We start from the raw sequence: 26,380 nt of genomic DNA on the forward strand, positions 1-26,380 counted from the left end.
ATTGGTGTGGGGAGGGATAAACAGAGCTCAGAGGATTTTTAAGGAAGTGAAAATACTCTGTATGATATTACAATGATGGATACGTGTCATAATAAATATATTCACAGACTGTACAACACCAGGAGTGAATCCTAAAGTTAACTATACACTTTGAATGATTATGATGTGAATGTAGGTTCATCACTGCAATAAATGTATCCCTCCAATGGGGGATGCTGCTAAAGGGGGAGGCTATGTATGTGTGGTGGCAACAGGCATATGAGAAATCTCTGTATCTTCTCTCAATTTTGCTGTGAACCTAATCTTATCTAAAAAATATACAATCTATAAAAAATTTTAAAAATAAAACATTTTATACCGATACCTCATTTAATTCCTACAAAAATCTTGTTAAATAGGAGAAAACTAGAAAACGAGCAAGTTTTCAAGTTTTTAATTTTTACCATTTCATTTAATTAATATTTAAAGTAAATTATATGTGTTGCTCTAGGATATCACTTGATAAGTGGGGCCTCTGTTTCTTCTCATTCTCTAAGCTTGTTTTGTATTTGAGCTTAGGTTTTTGTCCACAAAACAAGATTTCTGGTGTATTGGAAAGGGCCCTCAAATGAAAATCAGCTACTCTGATAGCCTCCTAATCCACGATGAAAAAATCAATTTCAAGTGATACAAAAATGTTTCCAAAAGTGCATTGACCAGATATGGAAAGTACAGACCAGATATGGAATATAAGATAATTTTAAGTGGGACTCATTTAGACATTTATGTTTTAACAACCAGTTATTAATTATTTTATGCATTACTTTTTACTTATGATAATTGATAATGGTTTTCTATTTATTAATCAATTTCACTACTTGATATTACGTGATGGGTTTTGGTTGGACATATCATCAAACAAAAGGAGGTAACTTGAAAAATAAACCATTCAATTGTTCTACTAACTACTATAATAATTTACACATGGACGTTTATATACATAAAATAGATTTTAGTTTATCAGTCTCTTATCCAACCCATCTTACATGGGTAGGTTTAGAATGGAATTGTCCATTTTCTCATTTTATACAGAAAAATACTTTGATTAATTTTATTTTGAAATTCATAGGATAACTAAGATTTTTAAATGTTTGGAACAAAAGAAAAATAGCACATACTGAGCAGAATTATCCACTGAAATCTCTCTGTAACTTAAATCACTTATATCCAAAACAAATATTAATTTCCAATGTAACTGAATAGTCACCTGTTTTAAATTTCTTAAGAGACTGCCCCACCTCACTAATGGTAGGTACACTCATTATACTCCTATTGGACTCACTAGAAATCATTCCCATGAACTATATAATAAGAGTGTCAAAGGATATAGAATATTAGAGACAGGAAATCAGTTCATCTAAAGGCAAAGTCTAGAAACACAAAGGAAACAATAACTAGAAATTAAGCTCACAATAAGAGGGGACAGGATATGGTATATTTGGGGGCATTACACCTAACTGAACCTTTCTTCTAAGGTTTTGCAATCCCTGGTTAATGTCATTGCTTTCTGCCTCTTTGCTGTGCTCAGTGATGATGAAGTAATAATATTTATAAAATACCCAGTGGTGTGGAATAACCTAATCTTAAATTAATACCTTCCACAATAACCCTATGAAAAGGGTAATGCAGAGCAGTAAATGCAGTAAAGCAAAGGAAGACAAAACAAACAGAGCATACCTACACATGCCAAGTAACTTGTCATTTTGATGCTTATTTTTTATAACATATTTTTACTATCATTCTTAAGTGAGCGAACATGCTTTCAGACCAAGAAGAGATGATCCATACCCCACATTCCTCAACTGACATGATTCAAGTTTATTGCTTACTCCAAGAAAATGAAAGTAAGACAACTTTCAGGTTGATTCAAAAGCTCCTCTGTCTTTTGACAACCCCTCACGGGGATCAATTAAATCCATCTCTGTCTGCAGCTTCAGTGAGTCAGGCTGCTGCCCATTAGAAAAAAAGACTGGGGATACTATTTCATTTCACATAAAGTAGCACTTGTCAGACACTAGTTTCTGTGACATCAAAAACAAACAAACAAACAGATAAAGAAAATAGGCTTGTACCTGGACAATTTCTCTAAAATGTAGCCTTCTTTTATTCTTCACACCAGGGTCTTGATCTAATCATTTTCTTATATTTAGAAGTTTGTAATTCTCACCTTACCTTTACTGGGTGGTATTTTTTACTTTTCAACTCTCCAATTTTTTGGTTTTAAAGTATTTCATTAAAATAATATTTTATTCATATCTCGACCTCATCTTGCTATTATCAGTATTCAAAATTGAACATATGGACTTCCTTGGTGGTTAAGAATCCACCTGCCAGTGCAGGGGGCACAGGTTTGAGCCCTGGTCCAAGAAGATCCCACATGCAGCAGAGCAACTAAGCCCGTGAGCCGCAACTACTGAGCCTGTGCTCTAGAATCTACGAGTCACAACTACTGAGCCCCCATGCCACAACTACTGAGCCTGCACTCTAGAGCCCGCAAGCCACAATTACTGCAGCCCGCATGCCTAGAGCCTGGGCTTCGCAACAAGAGAAGCCACTGCAATGAGAAGCCCGCACACCGCAACGAAGAGTAGCCCCTGCTCGCCACAACTAGGGAAAGTCCACGTGCAACAATGAAGACCCAATGCAGTCAAAAAAATAAAATAAAATAAAAATAAAGCAAAATAAAAAATAGTACATATAGTAAATTAAACAACTTAGCATTTTCCCTAAGATATTGTGTCCCACTATGTCCCACAATTCTCATCTATTGAACTGTAGAGAATTTCAATCCATGTTTATTTACCTTTTTATTACTTTTTTACAGCCTTCAATATTTCTTCCATTCTGTTTACATTCTTGAAATTACCTATGAATCCACTCAGCAGGCATTTTCTACTTTCACAATGACCAACAGCACACTCAGGGTATTCAGGAACAAGATTGATGAATGATGACAGATTAATGTATAACAACTACTAACGTAGCAGATTCTTGAGAATGGCCCTGTGAACACTGGTAATAAATAGACTTCTCTGGAGTTTAACTGACAGTGAATCATGCTGTAATATGAGCATGTAGAACAACTTGAACCCAATGAGGAAATGAGCCAGCATTCAACCTGACATGTAGGGGCACTCAATAATTGCTCTTTTTCTTCCCTTTCCCAAGACAAATGTGGTTTTTTAGTTCTTTCTTGATCACAGACATGCTTCAAGAAGGAAAGTGTTCAGGCGACTTTGGGGGATGGATTCAGACAAATACAAAGAGCAGAGCTTTCATGCTCTCAAGCCACATCCTGAAATTTTTCTCTGTGCTATGAATGTGTTGAGAACACCGCTGAAAGGATGCTTTTTTTTTTTTTAACCATTAATTACCCCATGGCTTAAAATCTTGTGAGATATATGTCTATGTATTTTTCCTATGTCGACAGAGTGGTGTTTTGCTTTAAAAGCCTACTTAAAGTGTTCTTTGGTTTGGATTTTGCATACTATAAGCTTCAACCCTTTAGAGTTAGAAGATTTAGAACAAATCACGTTTCTCTCTCTCTCTCCTTTTAGTTTGCACCTGCTAATTCCAGATCCCAGTCCTTCCCTCCCCTACACCCCCTCCCCATCGGCAACCGCAAAGTCTATGAGTCTGTTCCTGTTTTGTACGTATGTTAATTTCTTCCTCCCCCCCCCACCCCGTTCTTGTAGGCACGTGGGCACCTGGAAGGGATTAAGCATACAGAGGAAGCAAAGTTGAATCAGAACAAGTCTCAAAATACGTTGTAGGATCGATTTATAAGGGAGGAAAAGGGAATCCCACCATGTTTCAGCAATGCAAGTGGCATTTATGGCGGGGGGGTGGGTATTTTCTTACTCTTTCTTATTCCATCGATTGCTTTGTTGACTCACTACCAAGCAGCCTTATGCCAGTAAGGAACTCCTTGCAAAGTCTGGGCTTTGAGCAACTCCACAATGCCTCTTACCTTAAGACTGACTCTAATTATGCTTCCATCAGCATATACAACTGCCACAGTGAAAAAATGAGCTGCAAATTTAAAACGGTAAAACAATCTTTTTCAACCACTAACTTTGGGTAAGGGACAGAGATTTTAGAATAATTGAAAAATGTATTATATATCTATGATATTTCAGGCACTGTGAAAGTATCTTAATATCGTTATTCATGAGAATCATCCTTTTAGGCTTACTATTAAATCCCTTTTGTGGATAAAAAAATTGAGGTTGACCAGCATGAGTGACAAGCCTAACATCAGGTCACTACTAAACCCTGTTGCAGGGATTGATATCAGATGTTTTTGTTTAAATCCTATGTTTTTTCTTCTATTCTTATACTTACTATGTAAAGTGATTTTCAAGCATTGTATTCTCTAAGTAATTCATGCAAGCCTGGTCAGAGTGTTGTTTTATTTTCTTTCTCTTTCTGACACAGAAAAGAAAACGTTTCTTTTTCTTACCTTACGGCACTGCTGCCGACATCGAGGTCTTGGGCAGTGACGGCGCCAATGATGGTCCCAACTGGAGTGTCTTCGTAAACCTCCATGGTGTAGAGGGGCTTGCTGAAAACCGGCGGCTCGCCCACATCCAGCACGCTGATCTTCACTGTGGCAGTGTCCTTAAAAGGGCCCGCAGAGTGAAACCGGTGGTCAAGGTGCAGGTTGGAGGCCTCTACTTTAAAAGTATAAGCCTTCTTTGTTTCAAAATCCAATGGCTGTAGCGGGGACAAATCAAAAGTGAGGAGATACATTCATATAGGATGTGGCAACGATGGTGGACAGAGTAATTTGCAAGTTAATATCAAATGGTCATTTTCCTTTAATAATTAGTGGGTAAGGGAAGTACAAGTTAAACATTTTAAGAGTCGACCAGTTGTAGAAGTGTCTGGGTAACTTGTACATGTCATCAGCTGCATACATTTAAATGACATGCGCACATATGTACTACATAGGGCTTATTCCTTTCACGTGAGTGGTTACAACTGCAGGAGATCAAGTACCTATTAAGGATGCTCTTATCCAGTACTGACATCTGGTGGAATTAAGCAGTAATTAAAAGTACAACAAAATTGAAATGATACTTTTAGATTCCAGCTAAAAATTTGGTGTAGCAAACTATGTTTTTTTCTTGGACAAATTTTATTATTTTGACAATAATATCCTTTTCTATTGAATACTTTTAATGTCTAGATATTTTTGCTGCCAAGGACTATATTCAGAGTTTTGGTCCTTTGTGTTGTCAGCATTACACATAGAATTAGTAGGCACGGTAATGCATGATCAGGATATATGACCAAGAATTAAAGCTTTGAACATATAGGATTAAAGAACAACATGAGACAAAATATTTGGTTGTAATTTGTCCTTGGAGTCACTGATCGTTGATTTTTCACTTTACACTGCTTATATTTACCTTTTTCTGAATATTAGTTTTATGTTCCCAATAACTGGAAATATTATATTACAGAAATATGTTGTTGCTGTAGTGCTTTATTAAAATGAAAACTTTAAGGTCACTGGCTGTGACTTCTAATCACGTATGACAAACTAAGACATGAAATTAACATTAACATAGTTAATTAACATAGTGATTTTCTGGGACCTTTAGAAGTTTCTGTTTTCTAAATTAATTCCCTCTGGTATGACTCCCATGATGTGCTAATTGCTGTGTCAACATATCTCTATTTTGCCTCAGTACACCTGAGGGAAATAAAGTGGGTATATTTCTCTCTTTTAAGGACAAGATTGCTGTTTTATGCTTTTCCAGTGAAGAAGGGAAAAGAAAAGAAAGAAAATCACTGTGAAATCCTTAAAAACTCACAAATCTATAAGTTTTTTATAGCAAACAGTAACACTTCTTGGACTTGACATTAAGTTTCTTTCACAGTAATTTTCACTCAGGAGGATCTATCTTTATCTTCCCTGTAATCGTTCCCCTTATTTTGTTTAATTCGTCCAATTTTTATTCATGTATTTCTTTGCCTTGGACTCAATGCTTTCTTTTAGTTTTTATATTTTTATTTATTCAGCTCATACCTGTTTACATAGAATACTGATTTTCTTCAATTTCTGTCTTTTTGCTAAGATTTTTCATTTGTCTTAAAGCAATATAAGTAAAGTTATTGACTAATACGTCATGGTTGATATTGGGACTGTTGATTAAACAGACAGAAACATAATATCTGGAAAAAGAGATGATAATGCTACTGTTTTGATCAGCCCACAGTTTGACTACAGTGTTTTGTTAAAGGATCAGGCTCAAGAAAAGCCAACCAATTGACAAAATAGGGTAACAAAATATTATTCAAACCAAAAATGCAAAACTGTTACCATTACTTGGAATGTTAATCCTGGAATGAAGAAGACAGAGACAAAAAAGGATAAACCTTTACAAATATTGAATATCAGTTAGGGTTATTCTATAAGTCTCTCAATGGGAAATTAACAATAAATTATTAAACATGGCAACTTTAAGCTAAAAGAAGAAGAAATCTCAAATGAAACCATTCAAAACTAAATTAATTTTAAAAAGTATTGATTGCCTACATGGTGGTAAGACCTGGGATACATTCCAGGAGGACAGAATGAGGCAAAGATAAATAAGGTTTGCCATCTTGTTTAATGACTGAGTTGTTTGAATAAGTAGTAAGTCCCCCATCATTTGATGTATTCAAGAGAAATCAGGTGCCATAAGAGATACTTGAGTGATGTATAATTTATAAGCTGTACAAGCTAGTTTAAGTTAAAGAACATATAGAAATATACTTCGTGTTTTGTAAACTCTAAATGCCATCTCGATGAATGTTAAACAATACAATTTTTTATCATAGTTACCCCTAACTTCTAGTGTAAGACGATTTTGATTCTATCATCTCAGGTCCTTTTGCCTAGAAGGCTATTTGAGCTGCCTTGACTGATACTTACCCCTTCTTTGGCCCAGAATTAACTTCTCTTAAAATGTAGAAATTAGTACCAATTGTTCATCCTTTCCCTCTATACTTCTCCTAGACATCGGAATGCTTCTGATTGTCTGTAGGATTAGGCAAATTCTTTCTAGACAAGATCTCAATTTTATTTACCTAGTTAATTAACATGTCACTGCTCTCTGATGGACTTGACTTCCCACTTTGGAGTCCATTTCAAACCCAGGAATGAAGGGAGAATTCCAAAACCTTTTCTATATTTTGTTTTAGGAGATTAGACATAATCTATGCCTTTTAAGAACTCCTGACCTGTCACAGCAGACAAATATTTAGTGGGCAGGGTGATAAAGAGTGAGATGAAAGAAACTATCTGTACATACAGATATTCTTTTATGACTGAAAACTTATCTCCTGCAGTGATCAAACAACTGAAGAAAATTGTAGGAGAAATGTCACAATAATATCCTAGAGGGCCTTACCTCTTCGTGACCCTGGCCCTTAGGCAATGCCATTGTATAAAACCGGATAGCTCAGAAAGAGCAAAAACAAAAATCAATACCAATCTCTCTCTAATTGACTTTATCCGACTCATCTGACAGACTACCCACCACTCTTTGTGGAGGAGGTGGGGTGGGATGGCAGCGAGGAATGAAATTCATCTAACTTTGTAATCAACAAAAATCCTCTTATCTGAAACAAGTATAGAAAAAACAGGATTTTTTATTATTGTTAGGAAATGAATCATATTCCATAACAGAAATCCATTATTATGAAGTGGAAATAATTTAGCTCTCGCACAATAAATAGAAAATTTTGTGGTACTGCTTGGGGTGCATTCAGTTTTATGAACCTTTCTAGAAAAGTAAGAAAATGATTGATTAAATAGAATTTAGTTGAGTAGTTCCTTTGTCCTCAGGATGTTTCGATAAAGGAAGGTTAGTGAAACCAGGATTTTCAGGAAACAATTATATCGTAGGGAGTTGTACAGTAAGAAACCTAAACTGTGAAGAAATGGAGGGACTTCCCTGGTGGCACAGTGATTAAGACTCCGTGCTCCCAATGCAGGGGGTCCAGGTTCAATCCCTGGTCAGGGAACTAGACCACATGCATGCTGCCACTAAGAGTTCGCATGCTGCAGCTAAGGAGTCCACCTGCTGCAACTAAGGAGCTGGCGAGCCACAACTAAGACCTGGAACAACCAAATAAATGAATAAATTTAAAAAAGAAATGGAGTAGGATATATTTAATTGTTCATTAGAATATAAAAGGAAAAAATTGGGCAAGATATAATCTTTCTGATTCTTTGTTTTTAGCCACTTTCTCTGCTTTTACTTTGCTGAGGTCCAGGTCATGAAAAACTACATAAAATATTAAAGTACAAAAATATGTTCTCATTTCAAAGAGGGATGAGCAATTTTTGGCATAAAATACAAAAGAATAATTCCCTGTGCTCTTCCAGGCCTCATCATGTTTCCAGATAATGTTGAGTGAAAATGGAGAGCTAGAGTTATATTTTGAGGAATTTGAAAAGTAGCTTTGGTAGACAGAATTCCCAAGGTGTCCCCAAAATTCTCACCCCCAAGGACAAGATAATCTCTTCTATAATCTCTTGTAAAATTTGCTGCCCTTGAGTGTGTGACGGGCCTCTGAACTGAATGGGATATCACCCCTTGAATTTGTTAAGTTTTATGGAAAAATAAATGATTGAAATATAATCAGGGTCTTTAATCACTTAACATTCAGTTAACCACAAGGGAGATTTTGCTTGAAGGGTCTGATGTAATCATGTGAGCCTTAGTAGAAGGAGGTACTACAGATGATCTCTTGGCCTTGAAGAAGTAAATTTGTGATATAGGAGCCCACCTGACAAGTGCCTGGGGTGCCTCTGGGAACTGAGACCAGATCTTGACCAACAGCCAGCAAAAAAGTAGGGCCCACAGTCATAAAGCCATAAAGAAATGAGTTCTGCCAAAACAAGTAATCTTGGGAAAAAACTCTGTGCCTCAGATCAGTCGCAGCAGCGGCCTACACCTTGATTTCAGCCTGGAAGACCCTGAACAGAAGACTCACATATACTATGCTCTGACCCACAACTGCTTGTGCTTTCATCGCTCTTTACTTTCTGCTCTTCTCTACTGGTTCATTTTTTTATGATGAACATGTACCATTTTCACCATCACAGTAGAGTCCTCACTCTTAACAAAATGTATCCTTTAGAAATGACTCTACTCTCTCAGTCATATCATAGGTCTTAACAGTGAATGGAAAGGAAAATTGTCAATGAACCCAAATAACTGAAGGCTGTAAATGTATCTGAAAGAGAAGATGCTTTTCAAGACAAGCAACAAGAAAGCAGATTTATACCAGGCCGAACAAAGATAAAAAGACACTAGGAACAAGCTCTTGTAAGGGAGGTTTATGATACGAGGCTGAACTATAAAGATAAGACTTTCAGATCAAGCATCATTTTAAAGGAAAATCAAGTTCCTCAAACTTAATTTTTTTAACAATACAGTAGTCAATTCATTTACTCCTTGCTAGACTTTCCTATTAGCTAATAAATTAGTCTAAAACTCTACCACTACTCAAGTCTCATATTAAATCATCCATAGATGATGTCTGTACCTACTTCTTTAATTGATTTATTCAATTTAATTCTGCATAAATTGAATCAAATATTTGAGTAGATTTTATTTTGTCACAGTAGGAATTGAGGATATCTTGGTTCATGAGTTAAATTAAGTCCATTTTTTTTTGAGAGAGAGGGAGAGCCAGAACGAATAATAAGTAAATAATACTTTTCTGTTAGTGGTAAGATTTATGAGGAAAATAGTGTAATGGGACATAAGATAAATAAGCAAATGGTAGCATCCCAAGTGGTAATAAGTGCTATGGAAAAATCCAAAACTTGGAAGACAGATGTGTATTGTGTGTGTCAGGGGTAGATGGGGAAGAATGCGTGTGTGTTTATGTGAGAAGGAGCTATGGGAGGGTCTGGTATATCCCGTCATCACTGAGGAAGAAATTCAACTCAGTGTCACACATACAAAAAATGTCAAGCAGTTATCTGATGGAGAAAAGTTGTCACATTATCAGATGAGAATGCCCCTATCATAAAGGGGAAACAGTGAAATGTGGCCATTTTTAAAATGTAGATTTTAGTTTTGACAAATTTTAACAGTATTTCAGTTCTAAAATTTTAAAAGCTTAAAAGAACAATAGAATTACCAGACAAAAAGTGTCTGTCAAGTAAAAATATTAAAATGAAGAAACATATAATTAATATACCTTATCTCTAAAAAATTTTTTACAGAACTATTTACTAGAAATGAATTTAATTTTTCTGTGGGCAAGTTATCAACTCTAGGTTTTTGTGCAGAACTGCAAATTTTTGATAATTTTAATGAATTAACTTAAGAATCATGGCATCGTTTCTAAGCCATATTTCAGTGACAATAATTTTTGGAACAAATTCAGTAACTAAGATAAAACAAAATAAAAAAGAATTGGAAGAACATCCAGTGCTTTTATTTGAGGGCTTGTGGTGATATTTTCCCTAAGAAAGAAAAGATTTCATCAACTGTTACTAATGCCTAAGCAAGATATATGTTTTATAGGCACATGCAGTGTAAGTCATGACCATCGGGGGAGGGGGAATTCTTTTTAACTTCTTGAATGTCCACTCTTACATTTTACCCTAATATATATTGTTCTTCACAATAGTTGAAAGTATATGCTTTTCAAATATGTTCTGTAATTTACTGCAAGTTGTGTAGTCTTGAAAAATTTACTTTTCTCCAATGAGCTTCATATTTCTCATTTATATAATCAGTAAAGCAATATTTTTCTAAATACTTTAAAAACATGTTGAACTCTGCATGGTATGTGAATACTAAGAAAAGTATTGCATCTGAAATTAAAACAATAAATCAACATGATTTTTTTAAAAAAGAAATTTAAACACCCTGTATATTTTAAGCATTTCCTTTATCATGGCGACACAGATATGGATATGGCAAAGTGTCTTTAGGGGCTTAAACTATAGTAGAAAGAAGCAGATGCATTTAGAATATGAGTACCTTTAAGTCTCATAGGTGCTTGGACAGAAATGGTAACATTTGGGGAAGAAAGTAAGGAGGGATCAACTTTCCCTGAGGGACTCAAGGAATTCTTTGGTGAGGGACATGAGTGACAGCCATGTTAAAGAACAGGAAAAAATTAATAGAAATGCTCATGTAGGGTGGTGCCTTCTATGCAGAAGGAAGAATAGCACAGCATCTTCCGTAGAAATTGCAGTGAGTTTGGTGTGGTTGGAATGTAGCAGGTGAATGTGTGTGCGAGTGTGTGTCTGTGTGTGTGTGTATGAAGAAGATGATAATAGAAAATATACTATTTGCTCTTTATCTTACTAGTGATAGGAGTCAGAAACAGATTAGGAGTGCGAGTAAAATAAACAGATGTAGGTTTCAACCATTCACTCATAAAGTAAATGGATGAACATAAGGTGTGTGGCTCAGAAAATAGCCATTGAAGTGGTGGAAAAGAGTAACAAGGATTGTTGTAGGTCAACCCATGAAGAGGAGAAAGGGAAATTTTAATCCAAGTTCAGAAGGAATCAGTGATCAGGCTTCCCATCCTATTCAGAAAGGGGAGTTCATGGTAATGGAAGCAGCATAAGAATAAGCCTAGATTTCTGCTTTAAGGAACTGGAGAGGAAGTAGGGCCTTATCCAGGAAGGAGAAAATGTGAACAGGCACACTTCGGTTGGGAGAAGACAAGGAATTCAGCTTTGGACATTTTGAGTGTGAAAAGACTAACACACACAAGTTAGAAATGTCTACAAGGCGGTAAACAATGTTCATTGGTTATGTCAACTTGGGGGCTAGTTGAGAGTTGATGAGACTAGGGAAGTGAGATGTTTAAAAAGAAGGTGAAGATAAGTATTTACAAAAACAGGAACATAATATTTACAGAAACAAACACCACGTATTTTTCTTTGAAATTTTCATGTTTGTATGACAAAAACAGGAATATTTTAAACAATAAATTGAGGTGTATGCTTGGTTATATAAAACAAGGTATTCCTAATTTTTTTTATTTTTTCTAAGAGTTATTCAAAAATTAACCACATGATGGTGCTATGCTACCAAATCATTTGATGTGAATTCACTCCCCTGCTATCTGAGATGTCAAAAAGAAAATGAGTTTTAGTGACTAATGGGACATAAATAAAATTGTCCAATGAGACCAGTTGAGAGTTTAGCCTATTTATTTAAAATTCTGGTGAAGAATAAAATATTTTAGCTCTTCTGTTTTTAAGGAAAAAGAAAATAATTCACCTTGGATTCACTGTGATCACAGTTATGGTTATTTGAAATGAAATAATATTGCCAAGTACAGCAAAATAGTAAGGATATTTTAATTCCAAAAAAGTTTTACTTATTTTAAACTAAATAGGAAATCACTTTACCGTTCTTTATTTTAAACAGATATCATTACTTGTTAGTTCCAGATTGATATTTTGTAGAAATAGCACAGAACTGGCTTAGAAATTATTCAAGACATTAAAATTGTTCTTTTGTATAATTTAAGTATTCATCCCACTATTTAATTGCCTAAATTTCTTAATCAGTAACAAGAAAACCACAGTGTGCCTATAAATAAATATGTATTTTCCGTTCTTGAATGTTTTTAACTCATGTAACTTTATATTTATATCCAATAAGTATATATTTATTCTCACTTATCCAGTAGGAAATAAAAACTACTGACTAAAAATGTATTTCATTTAACTTTTCATGTAAGAATGAAATTGCTGAATTTAAAATACCTTACTCTCTCTTATTTTAAATGTAACCTATTGCCTAATTTTTAGATGTGACAAAAAAATTTTTTAAGTTATATTACCCTAATTTTGTTATTGTTTCTATCGCTATAATACTTAACAACATATAGGGCACTTTTGATTTGTTCATTCTTTCCTCAGTGCAATAGGACGTAAGTATAAAGTAAGAGTAGTTTGTTTCTTTAAAAAAAAAAAAAACAATATCTTGTGCCTTGTAGAGATATATAAAGTTGCATAATGTTATTCTGAATTCAAAGTGACACAGTGAAATGGCATTCTGTCACAGTGCTCATAAACTGAATCCAAGTTGAGGTTTAAAAGAAATAAAATAAAAATGCTTTTTTTTTCATTCTTCTCAGCTCATACAAGCATGACCATCATTTTTATACACGTACACCCTCCCTCCATGCAGAAAGAAGAGAGGGGGGGAAATGGTAAAGGGAAAGTAAATAAAAATTTTGGAAATAAAACTATAGTGAGAATATGTGCTTCAGAGAATATTAAGCATTTTCATTTATTTTTTAAGTGAGCTTAAAAAAGAAAAATGCTCCGAAAACAAAGAATATCATTATATTCAAAAACAGATACATATTCAAATGTAAAGTATATATTTTTAGACTTTCTAGATGCATGTAATATACTTAAAAACATAATTTCTGTATGAATTTGGTTTTACATCAAAACCCTTCATTGCAATTCTATGCTGAAATATTGCAGGGAGAAGTTTCCAAAGAGTAATTTTAAGATCATTATGGAACAAATACTGCTGTTGATATTTACATACATATTTATGATTTTACATCTACTTCTTCTGGGACTCTGAATAAGTTCAAGATAAAGTCTTCTGAGAACTCTCTGAACACACGCATAAATAGCCCTATAATACAGTGTTCGCTCAAAAAATATCTAAAGAACTGTAGGCCAACAGGTACATGAAAAGATGCTCAACATCACTAATCATCAGAGAAATGTTAATCAAAACCACAATGAGGGCTTCCCTGGTGGCACAGTGGTTGAGAATCTGTCTGCTAATGCAGGGGACACGGGTTCGAGCCCTGGTCTGGGAGGATCCCATGTGTCCATGCCACGGAGCAACTAGGCCCGTGAGCCACAACTACTGAGCCTGCGCGTCTGGAGCCTGTGCTCCGCAAAAAGAGAGGCCACGATAGTGAGAGGCTCGCGCACCGCGATGAAGAGTGGCCCCCGCTTGCTACAACTAGAGAAAGCCCTCGCACAGAAACGAAGACCCAACACAGCAAAAATAAATTAATTAATAAATTCCTACTCCCAACATCTTCTAAAAAAAAAAGAAAAACACACACAATGAGACATCACCTCATATATGCTACACTGGCTATTATCAAAAAGACAAAAAATGAGTGTTGGAGAGGATGTGAGGAAAAAGAAATCTTTGTGCACTGTTGGCGGAAGTATAAATTGGTTTAGCTATTATGAAAAACAGTATGGAGGTTCCTCAGAAAGTTAAAAATAGAACTGCTGTATGATCCAGCAATTTCATTTCTGGGTATTTATCCAAAGAAAACAAAAAAACACTAACTTAAAAAGACATATGCAACCCCATGTTCATTGCAGCATTATTTACAATAGCCAAGATATGGAAGCAACCCAAATGTCCATTGAGAGATGAATGGATAAAGAAAATGTGGTATATACAATCATCCTTTGGTATCCATGGGAGATTGGCTCCAGGACCCCTGCAGATACCAAAATCCAAGCATGCTCAAATTCCTTATAAAAATGGAAGTGGTATTTGCATATAACCTATGCACAGCCTTCCATATATTTTAAATATTCTCTAGATTACTTGTAATACCTAATACAAGTAAATGCTATGTAAATAGTTGCCAGTGTGCAGCAACTTCAAGTTGTGCCTTTTGGAACTTTCTGAAATTTTTTTTCCCCAATATTTTCCATCCACAGTTGATTGAATCCTTGGATGTGGAACCTAGAGATATAGAGATACAGAATAAAATCTTGCCACTTGCAACAACATGGATTGACCTTGAAGGCATTATGCAAAGTGAAATAAGTCAGACAGGGAAAGACAAATATCATATGATTTCATTTATATATGAAATCTAAAACATAAAAGAAAAATAACAAGAAAAAAACAGGCTCATAGATTACAAAGAATAGATTGGTTGTTGCCAGAAGTGGGGGTTGGGTGGGGGGTGAAATGAGTGAAGAGAGTCAACAGGTACAAACTTACAGTTATAAAGTAAATAAGTCATGGGGATGTAAGTTACTATATGGGGACTACAGGTTAATAATACTGTGTTGCATATCTGAATGTTGCAAAAAGAGTAAATCTTAGAAATTCTCATCACAAGAAAATATTTGTAACTATGTGTGGTGATGGATGTTAACTAGATTTATTGTGGTGATCTTTTGCAATATATAAAATTTTGAATTATTATGTTGCACCTGAAACTAATATAATTTTGTGTGTCAATTATGCCTCAATAAAAAGTACAGAATTTACATTATTTAAATTAATTTTGAGTTTTTCGTGGGCTTTATTGAACAGAATATTTCCTCATTGTTTTATTTTTAGAAAAATATACTGCCATAGTTATTCAAGTCATATATCTATATATGTATGTGAGCACGTGCGCGCACACACACATATACACACACACACATATTTACTCAAAATAATACATACACCAGATATGTAGATAGGTAGGTAGGTAGATAGATAAATAGATAATTTCAAAATTTTGTTACAAAAATATTCCCCTGAGTTATTTTTTACAGATTTATAAATGTAGTCTGTAGGTTGCAATTTTCTTTTCCAACAGAATAAGAGGTTAGCTGGTATGGATTGCCTCTGATGTCTCCTTATTTAGAGAGTAAAACAAATTAGAATGCTAAAAACAAATCTATTCAAATGTTTGACATAATTTACTGGATGTTAAGAACATTTATAAAAATATACTTGGGCCGTTCCTTTAAAATCTAGCCAGAATCTCACCATTTCTCACAATTTTCATTGCTATAAAGATCAGGGACCATATCTCCATCATTGGCTTCCTGGATTATTTCTATAGTCTCTTAACTGGTCTATTTCTGTCCTTACTCCCTAGTCATTATTCGCCTCAGAAAAGTCAGCGTATCCTGGCTTTACCAAGGGTAATGGTAATTTAGATAGAAATTTGCCACGGTCTTCTCGTATCACGATTTAATTCAAGCCTTTGCCTGGTCTCCAAGGATCTCCATGATGGGACATTCGTCGGCATATTTGACCTCATCTCCAGCTATGGGCCCCTCCATTCACTGTACTCAGTGCCACTGGCCTCCTTGCCCGGTACACTCCCATTTCAGGGATTTTGCAATTGCTGCTCAGTCTTTCTGGAGCACACATCACTCAGATACCATATGGCTCATCTTTTGCTTGCTTCAGGTCTCTGCTGAAATTTCATCCTAACAGAGAAGTCTTTTCTGACTACCTCACTGTAGGATAGCCACTATCTTCTAAATTGCTTATTTTTACCCTGATTTGTGTTTTGCAAACTTCAATTTAACACTGACAGTGCTTTTAAATTTACTTATTGTCTAACTTCCCTGGTTGAACAGTAGCTGCTTGAGCAGAGTGAATGTGTCTGTTTCCTTCACTGCCCCCCAGAGTCCAGAATGGGTTAGGATTTAGTGGTTGTTGCATCAATGTTTGGTGAATGAAGGAGTGAATTTTAGTTATGGACCCTGAGCTTTATTTAGATAACAAATTTTATGCCAGCAAAATGGGCAACGGTTATTTATCCACTGCAGGAGGAAAAATATATGTATTTATAAACATACATATATATATATATATTTACTTCGAGATATACTTTCCAGAGTATTTTATACATTATATGTAAATCCATTTTAATAAAGGTATGCTATAATTTCACAAATATCACTTTTAATCTAGTTAAAAACTAGAAAATAAAAAAATAAACAAAATAAATACAAAATAAATAAGACTCTTTCACTCTTTATGACATCTCCATACACTAAAAAGGCAGAAGATATATTCTTCTTGCTTTAGAGATTATGCATAATAAGTATTTACAAAAAGTTGATTTATATAACTATGTCATTACTTTCAATGATTAATCCACTTTGACATGGTAATATAAAGTTCTATAGTTAGCACACTACTCCTTTTCAATTGTGTTAAAAAATAAAAACGAATGTCATACATTTTCCCAGATTGACACTAAGACATTGATTATTTATTGGCATAGATGGTAAATAAGTGTAAATCAATACAAAATATAAAATCCTATGTGTAAATATAAAATGCATTCATTGTATCTCTGTAAATATAAATTAATATAAATATATATATTATACACAATGTAACTCTTTTGTACCTCAATTTTGCTTTGTAAATATATTTAATTTCAAACTTAAGTTTATGAATCATTGATATAAAATATTTTCTATTATTTCTCATATTACTAAGAGAATTTATATCTGTTTAATATGAATTAATATCTCTACACCTTTTAAGCATTGTTATATATTGAGATCATTTTAAAAAAATTGTGACAAGATTTTAAGGGATTTGTTACTGAATAGAAAAAAGAAAAACAAGCAAAACCACAACAAAATAATAATGGAATAAACATTTGACACAGTTATTTTTTCTAGGTATACTCTGAAAATTTAGCATAAATGAAAGATTTTGCTGAATGAGACCATGTGATTAAATTAATTTCTAGACAAAGCACAATTTTCTTGCAATAGTAGGAATTAAAAGTTGATAAATCATCTACATGAAAACTGTTTCTTTTCAGGATTATTTTTATTACCACATATGTTGTTTCTTTGATAAAATTCAGAGTTCCTGAGCAAATATGGACACAGCAGCATGATTAATGGGACTGAATGTAAAAATACTTTTTACAGGTTAAAATAATCACAAGTATCAAAATTAAATGTGTATGGTATACCACCTTTTGGGATAAATAGAGTGCACTTTGCTATAATAGGGAGAGGGAAAAACTGTATTAAATTAAATGAAGTTCATTTTTTTGCCTGTGCTGTATTATTGGAAATTTCTATAATTTACCTCATTGTTATAGAAATAATCTACACACCCCAAATACAGTCATGATTTTTCTCTTTCTCACATTTACATTCTTCTTCTTCATGACCCTACCTGACAAAAAACAAACTACATACACTGAGATAAGGATTCATTTCCAATATTTTGAATTTTGCTCTCCATCCTCTTTTATATAAAACAATTTAACATTACTCGAGGGCTTCCCACCGCATTCCACCTTTTTGTCCTCTCCCTCCTTCTCGATAATTTTTCTCTTCACTTCCCTTGTCATAGCCCCTCAAACCCAGCACTACCCATTCTCATTTCGTCCACTTGCCAGTAGCAGCGCTCGCCCATATCAGAATTCTTCCAGTCTGAGTTCCAGGCTCACAAACAATGTGTGAATTAGATATTTATATTCTCAGAAAAGTAATAAAAGGGGCAAGACCAAGCCTGGTGTGCATAGAGTTTACTTCTAGATCTTATTTTTAAATTAACCTTTTCGTCTGAGTTGATAACATTAAAAAATTAAATTAAAATTAGACTGTGGTAAGAATTTTTTAAGGATTTAAGCAAATTAATAGGCCTAATTTTTTCAACACAAAATATATACCTGGTGAATCACAGAATAAAAGTGTCTCTGGGAGTGAATACTTCATAGTCACCTGATCTTTTTTTAATTTAAAATATTGCTCATTGAAGGAAAATTAAAATTTCTGTCATTTTCAAGTTTTAGTCTTTTTGTTCATTAATTTTTATTGGGTAATCTACTTTGAAAAACATGTCTATATACCTTTTTCAATTTGAGGACTCCTTCTTGTGTATTCTCATCTGTGACGATGTCAAACAAATTTCCCCCATCTCCTGGAACAATACTGTATTCAATTTCCGCATTTTGTCCAAAATCAGGGTCCACAGCTCTTATTCTTCCAATAGCTGAGCCAATAGGGGAAGACTCAGGAACTTTCAGATGGAAAATGCCTGATAAGATATATATAATTTTTGTATACAATGGAGTTAGTAAAGTACAAAATAAGATTACCAGCCTTGAAAATATAGTCTACAGAAAATAAATCAACTCTAAAACATAATAGTGCAAAATTGAAAGGCAATTTGCTATCCAGTTAAAGATTATAATTAGGAGTAATAATTTCACTTTTCACTTCAATAGATTCTGTTGTAGAATTTCAATTGGTCATTATAAATAGTAGGAAGTGTTAAATTAAAATTACTGTGAAGAAATATTTTACATACTAGCACCATCTAAGTGTAACCAGTATCAAATGTGAAGGTGGGAATACTCATGAAATAAACTGATACTAATGCAAAAGAATCCAGGATACAAGACATAGATTAAAAAGATACATAGATAGATGATAGATAGATACATAGATAGATAGAAGACAGATATTTAGATATTTATAGAAAAATAAGGTTATGTGTCCTAACATACAAAAATATAAAACATATATGTAAATGAATATAATAATAGATGAACTATTTCCTCAATAAGTATAAATCATTAAACTAAAAATTACTTGTAAAATGATAAGTGTATATATATATATTTATATCTATGTATTAAATACATGTATATATATTTAATCTACAATGGATTTAAGTATAGTATACTACAGACTAATATTCAACTTATACTTAGTAAATTTTTAGTAGATTCCCTTCCAGGTACTTTTACACACTTTTAAAGTCAGGATATAAAGTTCTATCTCTCAATTTTTTAACGTTAAGGAAAAGAGAAAAGTAAAATGCTCATTGTGTACCACCAGGCGGAGCACCGACATTACTATAAATTTGATACTGAGTCAGGAAAACCTATAAAAATCTCTATCTATATAAAATATAATAGAATCAAGAAAAATTATGGTATCTCACAAAAATGAAAATATATACATTGTTTAAAAGAGTTTACAAAATTTTGTAAGGTATAACGTGAAGAAAAAAATATGGGCTATTTTACTGAAATCTCACCAATATAAATATTAATAGGTTAAACAGCAGTCTGTTTAAATCAAAAAAACGGAAAGAAAGAAAATAGGAGGAAATGCAAATGCTAAAGCAAAACTAAACACAAAAATATAAAGTTTAAATTAATACTGACACCAGTTTAAGCTTCTGTTAGTAGATTTTGGATTCTACTTTCCCATGAGTAAAGCAACCAGGGTAATTAATTTGATTTGAAATTCTAGTTACATTTATAGCAATTAAATTCGGAAGGTTTTAATATGTTTTTTGGATGCTGAAGTTCATTCAACAAGCTACATTACAGTATTACAATTGTTTCCTTTGAGATATGAGAAAAAATAATCATTCACATTTTATGGAGATTCTGCCAAATTGTCAATTCTTTATTCCCAGTTATTTTTAGAGGTCTATTGTTGTTTCACAACCGGTTACAAAATTTTCCAATCTCATTAGCCCAGGAAGCACTTAAATCTTGCCATCTGCCTTTCTACTCGCTGCCCCCAAAAAGGATATCTACCTTTTGCTCCTATAATGGTAAAATCAGCCTTATTTATATCCATCCAATGGACATTACCTCAACGGGACATATAATATATTTAGTCTCAAGAGAGCTAAGTATTTACCTAAAATTGTTTGTTTCCATGTAATAGACAGAAAGTACATTTTACAGTGGTATAAAATACTTGCTTAATTAGTTAACTTAATAGTTAATTAACAGTATAACTGCCTTCAAACAAGATATGAGAAATCTCTCTAAAAGAGAAAATGTAAATGTTAAATAAATAAATAGATACTAAATAAAAATACTTCAAATGGCAACAATGGAGTGTTATGTAGACATTATAAAATAATTTTGGTTGAAGAATTCATATTTATCTATCAAACTAGCAACTTTTCGTAGACTATAATTATGCTTCATTAGGCTTTATTCCCTAAACACTTAAGAGAGTGGCTATCCTATAGAGTTGTCCAATGTTTGTGAACTCAAAGCAGGGTTTGAATTTGAGAAAACATGAGCAAAGAAAAAGAATAAAATTATGGGTTACATTGTATATCCATTGCCCCTAAAAAGGGTAAAGACAGATATCCAAGGGGAATTTGTCTGAGTTCAAATAGCCATGATTAGTAAGCAAGACATAAGGTGGCTTTTGCAACCTAGTTTCTATAGAGCATGTGTTTCACAATAGCCATATTAAACCCTAATCCTACTGAAGCACTCCTGAGATATTAGCAAACAGAAGGATGCCTGAATTCCTGTTTAATGTGGCAAGAAAGCATGTGACACAGTTATATAAAGTTGTACTAAATTTCTCAGTGACAAATTCCAAAGAAAGAGGACAAGGCATAGAACATGTGAAGTATTTTTTATTTCCTTTTTTCTTCCTTTCTTAGCACCTATGATTTACCAGAAACGTGTCTACAACCTTTGTGTCTCATTGTGTGATTGTGATATTGAAATGAAGAAACACCAAAAGCCTTGAATCTATAGTGTGATCTGTCATGGTCTAATCTAACAGTACATCAGTAAGTGTTACGAAAGTTCTTGAATTTTTCCAAATAGAGCAGTGGAGTTCTATGTTGGAAAATAAATGCTCCTCTAACAGGATATTTAGTTAGGAAACATGACTAAAAATTACTGAAGACATAGCTGGCAGAGATTTGAGAGAGATAGGGAGCTGTCAAGTGTAGTGGATTTCAAGTTAAAAACATGGCCAAGCAGTGCATGATGGTGATGGTGTTGCATCACTGGGGAAAGGGGAAGGCTGAATGGAATCTTTAGGAAAATATGGGCATCTAACGTAAAAGCTTGGAAAATTTCTGCTTACTTTATCCAAGCTATTCGGGGGGAGCAACTTTAGGTTACGTGTTAGGTTTATGAGTTCGCTTTTCATTTGAACATTTAAAAGTAAAAATAATAGAATAAAAAAATCAAGGGAAATAATCTAGTCTGGTGTTATCACTTAGGCTTATGGTTAGTGAAGGTGAAGAGTTTAGCCAGAATTGAGACCTTTCAATGTCAGAAAAAAATTTAAACTCTGAGAGGCTAGCTAAAGGACATCAGATAATACAGACTATAGATGAAAGACTATATGCCTTTTCAAGACTGTAGGCTGAGATATGACTCTTATGTTTTATAAAAGAACATTTTATGAGGCTAATAACAATAAATGTGAAGACAGTCATACTTTGCTATCCTCTATCAATATAAGTTAAATAGCAGTTTTAGAAAAAGTTGTCATCATGTAGTTTGCCTGAAAAATTCATAATTATCTAACAGCACTGGAAAACTTGTCATTAAATTGAAATATTAGTCTTGTCCTAAAAAGATGGACTTAATAGCATTCAACTAACATGCCCTACTAAAATTAAGATATAATAGAAGTAAAACAGTGTTTTCCACTTACATCTGTTTTCTACATTGAGGTTTTAGTGTACATAAAACAAACACATAGAGAGCACTGAATTTTCTGTTCTTTGCATAACAGATATACATTGTAGTAAGGTGGAAGATGCATTCATTAAGACAAGCATTTCTCAGTAGAACATTGTAGTTGGCAATAAAGTCTACAGAACATGGAACAAGTCAGAGAAACTATGCATTAGTCTTGTCAGATTGTTTAGGTTCTGTCATTTTATTTCCAATGACTTGACATTTTATCATTTCTAGAAACTCAACAGCAATAAAGCTAGGGTCATTAGGATTAATTCAAAACTGAAGTAAATCTTCACCTGTGCCAAAGTTGGATCGCTTATGATGTACCATGTAATTACACTGCCATCATTTTCTGGACATCCTACTTTTGACACATATGAAACATCTTAATGGCACTACCTCTACAACACACATTAAGATAGAAGACAGGTGACAAGAAATTATTCACAGAGTCAATAAGAATATATACTTACATAGTTATCAAATATGCATGCTAGACTGAACAAAAATAACCATGTTCCCATAGAAAGGGAGAAAACTGCATGTAGTGAACTAAGGTAGAATTATAGTGATCAAATTCTCTAGCTTCTTACAGGTAATGTGCCCTGTTAATTCCAAAGGTAAAAGTATTCGTTACTTAATTATAGGCTAAGTGAGCATCCTCTAAGTAACTAATGCTACTCAAAAAATTATACTTTATTAGAACTTGCACTGCATGTGTGTGTGTGTGTGCATGTGTGCACATTCATTAATACCTAAGGACAAAGGATATATATTTCCCTTCCTTTTTCTTTGAGAAAATTTCCAAGTATTGATGAAAACACCAAAAATATATATTTACTTAACAAAATACAAATTAATATGTTACAGTTTAATCAGAAATAAAGATTATAGGACCTGAATAAATACATTAAATGCATGAATGAATTATACAGTACTGTGACAACATTCAGCCATAAGAATAGAAAATAAAAAGAAGATGGAATAATCCATTACAACTTCTCTTTTGAAATACATTTTATTTTATGCTTATAGTAATAACTAATCTAAAGTTACTGAAAAACAATACATAAGAAGTCAATGTTCAGCTGCACATAAAACGTATCTATACGTAACAAATAACTAAGTTGGAGGTAATTAGGCCTAAGTAGAAATTATTTCAAATTGATAAGAATGTTAAACATTTTTAAGAACTTGAAAGAATATACTTGAGACCACTTAAGGAGGTGATTACTTGAAATATTACATTTACATTTCAATTTTAGAAAATAGAGAGGAGAATCAAGATGGCAGAGTAGAAAGGACTTAAACTCATATCATTTGGGCACACCAAAATTACAACTACTTACAGAGCAACTAACTATGAGAACAACCTAAAGTCTTACAGAAAAGATTTTCTGAAACTAAAGATATAAAGAAGGGACCACGACAAGATGGGTAGAAGGGGAGGAGATGGATTATACTCAAGACCCACACCCCCAGGATGATAACTGGCAAACAGGAAGGAAGTTACAACCACAGAGTTTGCAAATGGAAACACAGCATTCCAAAACCTATGTGAAACAGCAGAAGCAGTTCTAAGTGGGAAGATTATAATGATATAGGCCTACCTCAGAAAACAAGAAAAATCTCAAATAACCAATCTAACTTTACACCTAAAGGAATGAGAAACAGAAGAATAAGCAAAACTTAAAGTTACTAGAAGGAAGAAAATAGCACAGAGCCAAGAAGAAATAAAGGAAATAGAGGCTAAATATATATATATATATATATATATAAAAGATCAATGAAACTAAGATTTAGTTCTTTGAAAAGATAAATAAAATTTATAAACCTCTAGCCAGATACATCAAGAAGAAAAGAAATTAAAATGAATAAAAACAAAAATGAAATGGGAGAAGTTACAACTGACACCACAGAAATACAAAGGATCATAAGAGATTATGACAAAAAATTATATGCCAAAAAATTGGACAACCTAGAAGAAATGAATACATTCCAAGAAGCACTGCATTCTTCCAAGACTGAATCAGAAAAAAATAGAAAATCTGAACAAACCAATTACTAGTAATGAAGTTTAATCTGTAATCAAAAAACTCCCAATAAACAAAAGTCCAGGACCAGACAGCTTCACAAGTGGATTTTAACAAACATTTAAAGAAAAGTTAATACCTATTTGTCTCAAACTATTCCAAAAATTTGAAGAGGAAGGGACTCTTCCAAACTCATTCTGTGAGGTCAGCATCAATTTACAGGACTATATCCCTGATTAATATAGATGAAAAAGTCCTCAACAAAACATTGGCAAGCCAACTTAAACAATACATTAAAAGGTTCATACAACATGACCAAGTGGAATTTATACCAGGAATGCAAGTATGGTTCTAAATCCACAAATCAATCAATGTGATGCATTACATTATCATAGGATAAAAATCATATGATCATCTCAATACATACAGAAAAACTTTTGACAAAATTCAACATTCATTTATGATAAAAACTATTAACAAAGTGGGTATAAAGGAAGCATATCTCAACATAACAAAAGCTATATATGACAAACCCACAGCCAACATCATAGTCAATGGTAAAAAGGTGAAAGCACTTCCTCTAAAATCAGATACAAGACAAGGATGCCTACTCTCACCACTTTTATTCAACATAGTATTGGAAGTCCTAGCCACAGCAATCTGACAAGAAAAATAAGTAAAAGAAAATAAGTAAAAGCACCAAATTAGAAAGGAAGACATAAAACTGTTATTCTTTTCAGATGATGTATCTTATACATAGAAAATCCTGAAGACTCCACCAAAAAAAAAAAAAAAGAAAGAAAACTATTAGAACTAATAGATTAATTCAGTAAAGATGTAGGATCCCAAATTAATTTACAGAAATTTGTTGCATTTCTACACACTAATAATAACTGTTGGAAGAAAAATTAAGAAAACAATTCTCTGTACAATTTGATCAAAAAGAATAAAATACCTGGAAATAAGTGTAACCAAGGAGGTGAAAACCTGTACTCTGAAAACTAAAAGACATTGATAAAAGAAATTGAAAACTTACAAACAAATGGAAAGATATACCATGCTCATGGATTAGAAGAATTAATATTGTTAAATATTCTACCCAAGGCAATCTACAGATTTAATGTAAGCTTATTAAAATACAAATACCATTTTTCACAGAACTGGAACAAATAATCCTAAAATTTGTATGGATCCACAAAAGACCACTAATAGCAAAAGAAACCTTGAGAAAGAAGAACAAAGCTGGAAGTATCATGCTCATGGATTTCAAACTTTACTACAAAGCTACAGTAATGAAAACAGTATGGTACTGTTAGGTCAATGGTACTGTTAGGTCAGTAGATCAATGGAACAGAATAGAGACCCCCCAGAAATAAACCCATGCACTTATGGTAAATTAATCTACAACAAAGGAGGCAAGAATATCCAGTGGGGGAAAGATCACCTCTTCAATAAATGGTGCTGGGAAAACCAGACAGGTACATGAAAAATAATGAAACTGAACCACTTTTTCACATGATATACAAAAATAGACTCAAAATGGATTAAAGACTTAAATTTAAGACCTGAAACCACAAAATTACTAGAGGAAAACATAGGTGGTGTGTTCTTTAAAATCTATCTTAGCAATATTTCTTTGGATATGTCTCCTCCAGCAAGGGAAACAAAACCAAAAATAAGCAGATGAGACTATTAAAAAACTAAAAAAACACACTTCTGCATTGAAGATATTTCCAAATGATATATCCAGTAAAGGGTTAATACCCAAAATACTTGAAGAACTCATAAACTCAAAAAAAAAAAAATTGAATAATAGGCATAGGACCTGAAAAGACATTTTTCTGAAGAAGTACAGATGACCAACAGGCATGTGAAAAGATGCTCAACAACACTAATCATTAGGGAAGTACATATCAAAATCATGAGATATTGTCCCACACCTGTCTGAATAGTTATCATCAAAAAGCCAAAAAATAAGTGTTGATGATCCAGCAATTTCAATTCTGGATATATACCCAAAGAAAACAAAAACACTAATTCAAAAAGATATATGCACCCATATGTTA

At 33.4% G+C, this 26,380-nt stretch overlaps 1 protein-coding gene across 2 annotated transcripts in view; it reads right to left on the minus strand.

Annotated features, from left to right (window-relative positions):
• The window catches only part of CDH12 (cadherin 12), a 279,426-nt gene that overhangs the window by 40,503 nt on the left and 212,543 nt on the right, over positions 1-26,380 (minus strand). For both annotated transcript variants that reach the window (XM_079918024.1, XM_079918023.1), the window contains 2 exons: positions 18,658-18,845; positions 4,502-4,755 (listed from right to left, as the gene is read on the minus strand). In XM_079918024.1, the coding sequence (XP_079774150.1) occupies positions 4,502-4,755; positions 18,658-18,845 (442 nt within the window). The remainder of the gene's footprint in view (positions 1-4,501; positions 4,756-18,657; positions 18,846-26,380) is intronic.

Source organism: Stenella coeruleoalba (genome assembly GCF_951394435.1).
Source record: "Stenella coeruleoalba genome assembly, chromosome: 3".
NCBI lineage: Eukaryota > Metazoa > Chordata > Mammalia > Artiodactyla > Delphinidae > Stenella > Stenella coeruleoalba.